Below are 11341 nucleotides of genomic sequence, written 5' to 3'. Positions count from 1 at the left end.
CAGACCCCCCTCCCTCCCTCCCTCCCTTCTATCCATCCATTACTTTACAATCCAATTGCAGACCCCTACCTCCTCTGCTCCCAGTCCTACTCTCCCACTCCCTTTTCCCTGACTCCCTTTCTCCTCAGAGAAGGGAAGCCCCTTCTCCCCCCAGATACGAACCCACCTAGATGTATCCTTTCCCACTTAGGCCAGACAAGGCAGCCCAGCAGACTCTGTTGTCCACTGAATACTTTTAACCATTGATCCATTTCTCTAGATTCCCCTTATTCCTTTTGTTTGTTTGTTTGTTTTTGTCATACTAGGAATGGAGCCTGGGCCCTGAACATGCTAGGCAAGTGCTCTGCAACTGAACTACACCTCTAGCCCTGTCTCTTTCACATTGTAACTAAAACTTCAAAGCAACCACCTTTACTCGCAAGTAACCAATGTTACGAAACAAAAATGCCCCACCCCTCGTACCTACTCACAAAGTCAAACACACACTGCTAAAATCTTCCATGTCAGTGTAGCAAACAGAGAGGACAAACAATTCCACCATTAACATTCTTTAAAACTACCACCATTGTCACCCTCACCACCAACTACAATCAAGTTACCACCACCCACAAAAACAAACAGACACAAGTGTTAATACAGGCCAGTTAATACAGGCCAGTAATCCCAGCAATTTGGAGGCTGAGGCAGGAGGATCCTGAGTTTGAGGCTAGGATGAGCAACAATAAGTAAGTAAGTAAGTAAGTAAGTAAATAAATAAATAAATAAAGTGTCCAGTGATGACAACAACAACCACAATACACTCCACAAACACAAAATAACCATCATCAAAAACTCCAGGGGCTAGCAAGATAGCTGAGAGGGTAAAAGTGCTTGCTGTTAAATCTGAGTATCCAAGTTCAATTTCCAGTACCCAAATGGAAGGAGAGCATCTGCCCCTGTGAGTTGTTCTCTGACCTTCGCATATGACTCCAACCCCGAACGAATCATCCAGTGAAAACAAACTCACACTGAAGGGCTGGGGAGTGGCTTAGTAAGAGCGCTTGCTATGAAAGCACGAGAACCTAAGTTTGCATTCTTAGCATCCGTATAAAAAGTCAGCCATGGTCACAAAATTACTTAGCATCCCAGTGCTATGGGAGGTAGATACACAAGCATCTGTGGGTTTTACTGGCTGCCAGCCTAGCTCCAAATTCAATGAGAGATCCTGACTCAGGGAATAGGGCAGGGAAGCAACAGAGTAGGACACCTGATGTTCTCCTCTGGTCTTTACATGTAGGCCATAAACACATGCAACTTATACATACATTGCACACACTGACACACAGACATTACAACCACATACAACCATATCCCATCCAAAATCTAATAGTTAGTTGCTAGGTCGCCATTATTTGAAACTAACAATGAACAACCAACAGCAAATAAGTTATTAGCCACTCATGCTCCAAATACTCACCACAGGCAGTTTCCCTCTGAAAACAACCAACAATTAATGATTAATACTAAACACCAGCTGTCCCAGCGTGGTGGCACATGACATTAACTCCAGCACTCAGGAGGTGCAGACAGGAGAATCAGACAGGAGAATCTTGGCTACATTGTGAGTTCAAGGATAGTTTATGTCATGTGAGACTCTGTCTCAGAATCAATAGGCTGTGGAGTGCTTGCCTAGCAATGATGAAGCCCTGGGTTCCATCTCCAGCACTGGATGGTGAACAACACCAGTCATCCTATCACTTGGGAGGCAGAGGCAGGAGGATCAGACTTTCAAGATCATCCTTATCTATATCATGGGGTTGAGGTTAGCTTGGGTTACAAGAGACCTCCTCTCAAACCATTATGAAACCAAACATGGCAGGAGCTAGAGGGATGGCTCAGTGGTTAAAAGCACTTGATGTCTTTTGCAGAGGATGAAAGTTGAGTTCCCAGCAACTCCTTGTGCTCATAACCAGCAGTAAATCCAGCTCAAGGGGATGTGATATCCTTGTCTGGCCTCCATTGGCACTTGCATGCAGGTGGCATATAATTATACTGATGTATACACATAAACAAAAACAGAAATAAATAGTTAAAAAAAACCTCATCAGATTATCATCACCTCCAACCTACCCATGAGAACCATTGTTAGCACTAACCTTCACCAACCAACAGCAACCCTCACCGTTGCAACCACAACAGTACCAATCTAACAAGGAATAGCCAGTGACCTGGCCACAGTGCCAAGAAGGAATGACCTGAACCCATCTCCACCACTGAGCCTAGTAATGCATGAGCCTCAGTGGCACCAGCAGCTACTGTGTACTTAGCATGCATGTTCCATAAAAGACTCTCTTTCAACAGCATCCTGGCATTCAACCCCCCTGACCCCCAGGGAAGCTCTGAGCATCCCCAGAGACAGCTATGGTTCTCAAAGACTGCACCTACCTTTTGCTTTCTCTTCTACTCTCTTTTACCTCCTTTACCTTCCCTCCCACCTTGCCTGTGTGTCTGTCTTTTGTCACAAAGTCTGCACTCAATTTCGTTATGTAGCAGAGAATGACCTTGAACTATTGATTCTGCCATCTGCAATTTCAGGATTCTGGGCTGACAAACCTAGTTTTCCTGCATGCTAGGAAACACTCCATCAGCTGAGCTCCAGCTTGCTCCTATTTTGGGTTTATGGAGACAAGGTCTTGCTAGGTACTTCATGCTGGCCTCCAACTCATGATTCTCAGTGTTTAGCATTGTTCACTTGATGCATTTCTCCCCTCTCACATCTGTCTGCTGAGCAGTCTGTTGACTAAGCATTTCAGTGTTGGCAGCCTAGGAGGGGTTTTCCTTCCTTTCAAGTAGCAAATCTCTTCCTGTTTTTCTCTTTCTCGTTCGTTTTCTTCCTTTCTTCCTCTCTCTCTTTCTTTCTTTCTTCTCCTTCTTTCTTCCTCTTTTTCTTTCCTCCCCCTCCTCCTCCCTCCTCCTCCTCCTTCTTAAAGAAAGGGCTTCATGTAGCACAGGCTGGCCTTAAATTTGCTCTAGTCATGGAGGACTTTGAACTCCTGCATCCACTTCCCAAGTTCTGGGACAACAGGTGTACAGTACCAAGCCCAGTTTATGTGATGTTCAGAATGGAACCCAAAGCTATGTGTAAGCATTCTACCCAGAGCCCAGACTCAGGCCCAGCTCTCACTGGCTTTCTAAAATCTCTTTCACCTCACCTCCCTGCCTCCGCTCCAGTCATGTTTGCTATAATCTCCAAGAACCCCAACAACTATTCTTTTCCTAAGAACATGCCCTTGTTCTCACTGACAGAATGACAGAAATTGAAAGCTGAAGTGAACTGTGGGTTTGTGGAGCCATGGGGCGATTTGTGTGATCACTACTGGCTTTTATTGTATGTGCCATGATGCTGCTAAGTTTAGACCCATGAATAGTGCTGACCATTCTCCAGCCTTCTCATCAACAGACTTCAACTTGAACTTGTAGTGACATCTCTGTCTGCAGCGTCTCCACTGCCATCCTTGGGTAGTAGGGAGAACGGTCTCTCCTTTGTATCCCTCTATCCTTTCTCCACCCAGTCCTCCATCTCCTCTTCTTTCTCTCTCTCTCTCTCTCTCTTTCTTTCTTTCTTTCTTTCTTTCTTTCTTTCTTTCTTTCTTTCTTTCTTTCTTTCTTTCTTTCTTTCTTTCTCTTTCTTTCTTTCATTTGGTATTTTCTTTATTTACATTTCAAATGTTATCCCCTCTCCTGGTTTCCCCTATGGAAACCCCCAGCCCCTCCCTCTCCTCTTCTTTCTATTCCTCATCTCCATTCCTATTTTTCCTTTTCTTCTCCTAGCTCTCTCTTCCCCCTCCTTTTCATCCTTTGCTATCTTCTGACCTACCCCCACATCTCCAACTCCTCTTTAGTAAAATTAACTGGCCCTGGAAGTTAAATGAGGATGATGATGGCTTATTTTCAGTGCTAGAGATGATACCCAGGACCTTGAGCACACTAGCCAAGCACCCCCACTGAGCTACCATCTGCCCCTGTGATTGTTATAGTCAAACCACCTACGATCACTTGCACTGTTATCCCACCCCACGAGAGTGGCCAAACCCTCTGATGAATGTTCCCAAGAAAAGCCCTACATTCCTCAAACACTCCTGTCTCCAGACCAACTTCTGAATAAGAGTTCTAGAGACAGAGGCTAAGAGAGGGAAGAGCTTGTTTCAATCTGCAGGGGAAGACTAGTTCTAAGATGAGTTGACAACCTAGCTCTCTAAGCCCCTGAAAAGGGGCATGTCCTCTTCCTGACGACTGTGTAATTCCTTCAGGGACACTTTCTTTCCTATTTATGTTGCAGTATTGGTCCTCATACCCAGCCTGGCATACGCAGATTGGAGCTTGATTCTTGGTGAGGGACATGGGGTGCTCTGTGCTGTCCTATGGAACTCTGCCTCTGAAGGCTCTGTGGTTCTCATAACCATTGTCCCAATTTTTGGGGGTGCTACCAGGCTACCACTCCCAGATCCCACCCTTGAACAACTTACCATGGTGAGGGATGGTATCTAGGCTCCTGGGGTAATGACAGGGGTGCAGGCTCAGAGGGTTCTAGGGGGTGGCTCTGGCATGGCTCTCCCTACTCCTTCACAGGCTCTTAGCCCTAGTTCCTCTTGTAACAGCCCCTCTTTTACTTCCTTTGCGGGAGGGCTCATGACCACAGGGGAGGGAAGCTGAGGGCGGGGACAATGCTCTGAGCTCTAGCAGCAATGACAGGGCTGAGGGAACCGTTTGGAGCTTACCTTGAAGGGATAGGTCAAAGATGTTGGGCAGTCACTGCCAGACTAGAGAAAGTCCTTTATCCATCATCTACCTCAAGAAAAGAGTTACAGCAAAAAGCACCCAAGTCAGCTGACTGCAGGACTGGCCACTTAGTTCTCTTCAGAATCAGGGGAAGTACCATTTCAGATGTGTGTCTGCTCAGAGAGTTCCCATGTGAACCCTTTATGGTCCTCCCTATAGAATGTTCCTCCAAAGCCAGGTCTGTTAGTAAGGGAAGTTCAAAGGGAGAAGACACCACAAGACTTATTTCCCTTTAATGTCTGTATTTCTCTTTGTGTGCGTTTCTATATGGGTGCATATGAATGTGTGGAGGGAGGTCAGAAGACAACCTTAGGTGAGTGCCAGTTCTCACCCTTCCTCTTGAAATAGGCATCTCTGTTGTTTTCCTACTGTGGAAGTCAGGCTAGTCTGCAAGCTTCCTGGATTCTCGTCTCCACCTCTTATCTCCATGTCTCATGGATATTTGTTACCTTTATCTGGCTTTATGTGGGGTCTGGGGATTCAAACTCATACCCTGATGCTTGTTGTGAAAAGTGAGCTATTGGCCTAGAGAGAGAGAGAGAGAGAGAGAGAGAGAGAGAGAGAGAGAGAGAGACAGAGAGACAGAGAGAGAGACCTTTGGAAGCCAGGAGGCACTGGATCTCTGGGAGTTACATCTGTTAACCACCTGATATGGGTGCTTGGAATTGAACTGAGGTCCTCTGAAACAACAGGAAGTAATCTTCTATCCAGCAAGCACCTTCCATCGTTACTCCACCCCAAATCTGGATATTGTTGTGGTTTTTGTTTTTGAGATAGGATTTCCACTGTATAATTTTGACTGGTCTGGAGTTTGTTATGCAAAGTAGCAAATTTGGTCTCAAACTCAGAGATCCTCCTGCCTCTGGATCGTGGGGTCCAAAGATGTACACACCATTCCTGGCCCAATCTGGGTTTTCACACTTACAGCCTTGCTGTTTTCATGACTTGGCTCTATCAGCAGCAGCCAGCACATGTAGGGCCTACCATACGTTAGCTCAGTCCTTGATCTTTGGAAGACCAGATCACAAACAAGTGTTCTGTTGACATTGGAGGAAATGACAGTTCCTAGAAGTTGTCACCTCCTCATGTTACCCACTGGGGAGGTGGCTAAGACCAAACCAGACTGGTGAGAGCCTAACAGGAACCTGTATTCTAATCCATCTTTGGTCCATGCCTGAGGACTGGGATGTCTCTGTGTCCTGTGCTCTCTTTCCATGACATAGGCCCCCTCCCAACCATAGGTGAGAAGCCTATATTCTTCTCCAATATCCAGGGTCAATAGCACAACTCCACATGTGGAAGGGAGGCAGAGGATCATATTTAGTGGAGAGTACAAAAGGACTGGACATTTGTTAGACTTGGTAAGAAACTGCTTTCGTCTTAAAGTGATAGGTTTTTATCTGTAGTGGCCAAAGTCCTTTCTCCCCCCAAGGATGACCCATTAGGAAATGTGGACTACTTCCCCTGTGCCTTAAAGAAAGCCTCTAGTTGTTCATTCATTTATGTGTGTACTGTGTGGGCACACATGCTGCAGTAAGCTTGTGGAAGGCAGAGTACAACCTATAGGAGTTGGTTCTCTCCTTCCACCACGTGGTTCCCATGAGTTAAATTTAGGCTTGGTAGCAAGTGTCTTTACCCACCAAGACATCTCGCTAACCCTGGCTGTGGTTCCTTTTGATCCTAGGGGACATCCTGGATGGAATGCCTATACAGAGACACATACACAGTCAGGAGCAGAAATCTACACAAGACAGAACTTTATTAACGTAAGGCTTCTTGGTGAGGAGTGTGTGGGCCCCAGGGCAGGGCTTGTAGCACCATGATGGGGAATGGCCTGGATGTTGAACTCCCCCCTGGGGCAGGCAGGGCAGAGGTTGGGGTGGATCTTCCCCTTGGTCAGTCTTGGGGAGGGCTATAGGGAGGTGGTATCAAGCCCACTCCCCCCATAGCAGATATAAATTCCCCCAGCTCAGAGTGTAGGGATAGAACAGTGCAGGGGGCAGGGCACCAGCATACCCCTCCCCACCCCCACTCTTCACAGTACATATTCCGATCAAAGGGTGGGAGGAGTGTTAGGGACTTAAATATGTGTGCAACAAGGGACAGTCCTCTCTCTTCACTATCAACTGGGCAAGATACTGCAGAGGGTCCCTGGGTAGCCAGCTCTTCTCCACCCCCTAGCCAGGAGCCCCAACAGGGTTACCCAATAAATAACTTTCAACTGCATCTCACCCTTCAATTCCAGCCCCCCCTTTCCCTCATGCCCTCTCCAGTGGGATTTCCCCTGCCTCAGCCTGTGCTCCAGGTTGGTTCCAGGTACCCTAGCGGCCTTGGCAGGTTTTGCAGCACATCTGGCGGAAGTAGGCTCGGCTACAGAACTGAAATTTGAGCACCAGGGGGCAGTAAGCCACCTTGTTCACATCCTTGCATTCTGCAGTGGTAAGGGAAGGGGCAGGGGAGAGCAAAAGGGGAGTTGGGGGGGGGGGAGAAAGAAAGATATCAGAGTCCAGCACTCTCCCCAGCAGCCGTGAGCTCTAGCTAGCCACTTTGCTCTCCTATACACCAGTTTCCTCATCCTTCAATGAAGGCTTATAATCATGCTTCTATCAGCAGCCTGTTTCTGAGGATCTATTTACTTATTTACTTATTATTCTGTATATGATGTGTATGCACAAGTGTGCATGTCACAGCACATGTGTAGGTCTGAGGTCAACTTTGTGGATTTGATTCTCTCTTTCCATCTTTATGTGGGTTCCAGAGATTGAACTCTGAGCTTGTTAGGCTATGAGCATGTTAGGCCAAGCTCTCTGAGTTCTATTTCCTAGCCCTCCTTCAACTTTTAATTTTGATAGTGTCTGGATACATCATTCAGGCAGGTCTTATACTCACTCTGTAGTACAGGGTAGTCTTGAATGTGCAATCCTTCTACCCTGGCCAACCCAATAACTAAAGTAACAGGCCTGTGATCCTTTTGATGCCAAAACAGAGTTATCTGTTTAAAACCACTATAGTAGGTTCATTTTTAATAAACCAAAGACCTTGAGCTCAGCTCAAAGGATTTGTATATTTTAAAGACCAGATAGTTATGTATGCTATTTAGCAGCCTCTGTTGGAAACAGCGGCTATAAGCGTCTACTTAGCAGCGGCATGTGGTTTCTGAGAGGCCCCACAGTTTTCATGTGGTACCTCTTTCAGAATGAATGTGTTGCGTGCACTCTTCACAGAGGAGGCGAATGACACAATGTTGGAAGGTCCTCTACTGGGAGGAGTGCTTGAGGCCAGAGTTTGAGCAAGAGAACCAGCAGTGTGTGGTGGCACACAATTATAATCCCGGCACTTGGGACAAGAAGTTCAAGGTCAAACAGGCTGGTCTCCATGAGGTCTTGTCTCAGAGTGAAAAATCAAACCAAAATAAATGAAAATGAAAAATAAAGAAAATTAAAAAAAATCCAATTAGATTAAAAAACAGGTATGGTGTAAATGCAATGGTATATAAGCCCCGATTTTCCCTCTTCCCAAACTGGGCACACATTGTCTGGAGATATGGAGAGATTTATATAAATCATGAATGTGGTAGGGACTACCATTGGGTAGAGACCAGAAATGTTGTAAAAATTTCACAAATCACATTGTAGATTCATGTGGCCCAAAACATAAACAATGCCTGAGCGGGCTTAGGGGCTGAGGTGCTAGAGCCCTTGCCTGGGGGGGACCAAGTTCTGGCTATTATTCCCAACATTGCAAAAACTGGGTGTGGTGATGAAGTCCTATAGCCCTAGCATTTGGGAGCTGAAGGCTAAAAGACCAGGAGAGCAAAGTCATCCTTGGTTGTATATTGAGTTGGAAGTCAACCCAGGCTATATGAGATCTAAGACCCACATGATGGAAGGACAGAATCAACTGCCTGCAAGTTGCCCTCTGATCTTCACAGGGACTCCAAGGCAGATTAGCCCCCATCTCACCCATGAATTATGCAAAACAATAAGAAAAATTTTAATAGAATCTTAAAGACTAATAATCAGGAAACTTGCCCCAGGCTTACTTGTGGCTTCTCAAAGCCTAGTGCCCTTTGTCCCATTGGTTCACATACCTTCTGGGCCATCTCCAGGCGGCACCACACTGTCACACTTGGCCTCACACTGCTGCATGGTGGATGGCCGCAGGGCCTCAGTGCACTCTCGAGATGGCTGGCCGGTGTGGCTGGTGCAGCGCACTGTGCGCTGCTGCTGGCCGAGGCCACACTGTGTGGAACACTGAAGACAGGAGTCACTAAGCCATCTCTCTATGACCACTGTCCTCACCCTCATCCCAGAGGGCAGAGCCTACCTACCTCACCCCACTCACTGGTCACCCAGCGGGCAGGAGGGCAGCGGCGCAAGTTACATCGCATAGTAGATGGTGGTTTGGCTGCAGGAAGGCAGTGCCCAGGGGGCAGAGTAGATCGCTGATCTGCACTCTTACAAAGGACCACTCGGTGGCGGAGACCAGGCCCACAGCTTGGGGTACACTGCAGTTGGAGGGGGTGTTTTATATTTAGTGGATGGTCAGGGTGCTAGGACCGTGTGACACAAGGAGTGGACAGGTGGGCCCTATGCGGTCCTCCAGCCCGGTCTCTGCTACTTTGTCACTCACAAAGTACCACCTGCCCCAGGTTTGTACTCTTTCATATGCTAAAGGCCAGACCAAGCCCAGAGTTCAGAAGCCTTGGGACCCATAATGCACTCCTTCTGAGTATGGTAACAGTAGGACTTGGGACAAGGTCGCCTTAACTGCTTTTCCAAATGGACAGCTCACTTCCTGTGTGCTTTCTGTACTGAGAGTGGGTTGGGTGGGGAAAAAGGTGGAAGCTGACCTCAGACCAGTCGAGGGTTGCCCACTCAGGAGGGCACATTGGGCCTTGGCAGGCCTCCAGCACAGGTGGGCGTGGCTGTGGACAGGCACTGTCGTCTAAGGCTTTTTCCTCTGCAGCAGACACCCGGCGTTGGCACACCACTGAGCGGCTACGCACACCAGCATCACAGCTACGGCTGCAGCGCGACCAATTTCCTACAACCCAACTGTGGTGGTGGAGGGAGGGAGGGGTCTGAGCACTATGCAGGGCAGGCCAGTACAACCCAAAAGCCTTACAATTTGCCTACCCCAGTCTTCCGAAACTGACACTGGGCAGGTAGGAGATCCCTGTCATAGATCACCGTTACTCTATATGCAGATTTCAGATAGGAAGTGGGGATCGAGAGGAACCCATGTCTTGGGATACTAGCTTGATTGCAGAGCATAATCACTCAGACTACATAACAATTAATTTTGCTTTGTTTTTTGGTGCATGTGTGTACGTAATGTGTGACCTTGAGTGTCTTCCTGTACTTATGTTTATTCATGTGTTTAACTGTGTCTATGTCTATGTGAGTATGAGCAAACATGTGTATGTGGGTACCTGTGAGGGCACAGAAGTGCCCTTGGAGCTGGACTAACAGTTATTTGTGATCCACCTAATAATAGATGCTGGAGTCTGAGCTCCTCATAATTAAAAAGCAAGTATTCCTTACGACTGAGCCATCTCTCAGATTCCTGCTTATTGGTTTTTGAGACAAGATATTATATAGCTCAGGGTGGCTTCTAATTCACCAGGAAATCCTGGTTGACTGAATTCTTAACCCCTCTGTCTTCAGCCTCCCAAGGGCTGGGATAACAAGCATGCACAGTCAGCTAACAATGTGGCTTTGACCCTCATCCTGAGCCCTTGACCCCTTGACCCTATGAGCTCCTTAACTCCAATACTCATCCTCTTGTCACTCCAGTTCTTCAGTGACCCACTCACTTTCCACCCTCCTATGAGCACTCACCCTGATTGCAGAGAACACTCTCACCCAGCCCTGGACCACCTTGCCCCCACGGAGGACACTTACTCTGGTGGACATGGTTCTGTGTTGCAGGCACGCTGCCTCTTGGGCAATTTACTGTGGCCACTACAGTAGTGTGGGGCCACTGCTGAGCTGTCCAGCTGATTTCGGCACTCCACTACTTGGACCTGGCTGCCTGGGGGAAGGGAGAAGCAGTCTCAGCCCTGGCTGGTCCAGAGAAGCTCAGGTTGGCTGCAGTGCGCATCCCTGGCCCACACCCGGGGCCTCACCGCCTGCACACTGGGCTGAGCATTTGGTCCAGGGGGCATAGTGCCAGGAGTAGGGAGGCAGTGCATCCCGGGCAATGGGTGCATTGAAGCGGTAGTGGAGAGCCGGCAACTCTGCCTGGGCCAGCACCTAGAAGTACAGGGAACAATAGCTGAAGGTGTCACAAATTCCCACCCCCTTAGGATACTCAGCTCCTTCTGTACTTTGTCCCCAGCCTCATTGTTACCATGATGATGAGAGATGCATTAATGGGTCCCAGGGCTTCTAGGCTCTGTGCCTGGTCCGGCCCCTGCCGTAGATGAAATGTGGTCCCAGCCAGGGGAAGGCGCTGAGGTTGGGGGGTCCCAGGTAGCCCCTCCAGTAGCAGAGACTCTTGGTCCCCCTTTAGGGCTAGG

General features: G+C 47.9%; 2 protein-coding genes across 9 annotated transcripts in view; both read right to left on the bottom strand.

The window, feature by feature from the left end:
* The window catches only part of Myo1f (myosin IF), a 50447-nt gene extending 45789 nt beyond the window's left edge, over positions 1 to 4658 (bottom strand). The window contains exon 1 of the mRNA XM_021185895.1: positions 4506 to 4658. Within this exon, the coding sequence (XP_021041554.1) occupies positions 4506 to 4508 (3 nt within the window). The 5' untranslated portion in view covers positions 4509 to 4658. The remainder of the gene's footprint in view (positions 1 to 4505) is intronic.
* A 1900-nt stretch (positions 4659 to 6558) lies between these two features.
* The window catches only part of Adamts10 (ADAM metallopeptidase with thrombospondin type 1 motif 10), a 30168-nt gene continuing 25385 nt past the window's right edge, over positions 6559 to 11341 (bottom strand). For all 8 annotated transcript variants that reach the window (XM_029470994.1, XM_021185892.1, XM_021185894.1 and 5 more), the window contains 7 exons: positions 11173 to 11336; positions 10949 to 11075; positions 10725 to 10854; positions 9671 to 9875; positions 9149 to 9325; positions 8909 to 9071; positions 6559 to 7249 (listed from right to left, as the gene is read on the bottom strand). In XM_029470994.1, coding sequence (XP_029326854.1) covers positions 7140 to 7249; positions 8909 to 9071; positions 9149 to 9325; positions 9671 to 9875; positions 10725 to 10854; positions 10949 to 11075; positions 11173 to 11336 — 1076 coding nt within the window. In that variant the 3' untranslated portion in view covers positions 6559 to 7139. The remainder of the gene's footprint in view (positions 7250 to 8908; positions 9072 to 9148; positions 9326 to 9670; positions 9876 to 10724; positions 10855 to 10948; positions 11076 to 11172; positions 11337 to 11341) is intronic.

The sequence above is a fragment of the Mus caroli genome, chromosome 17 (genome assembly GCF_900094665.2).
Source record: "Mus caroli chromosome 17, CAROLI_EIJ_v1.1, whole genome shotgun sequence".
Lineage (NCBI taxonomy): Eukaryota > Metazoa > Chordata > Mammalia > Rodentia > Muridae > Mus > Mus caroli.
The sequence above is the reverse complement of the archived record's forward strand: the minus strand, read 5'-3'. Positions and strand labels throughout refer to the sequence as shown.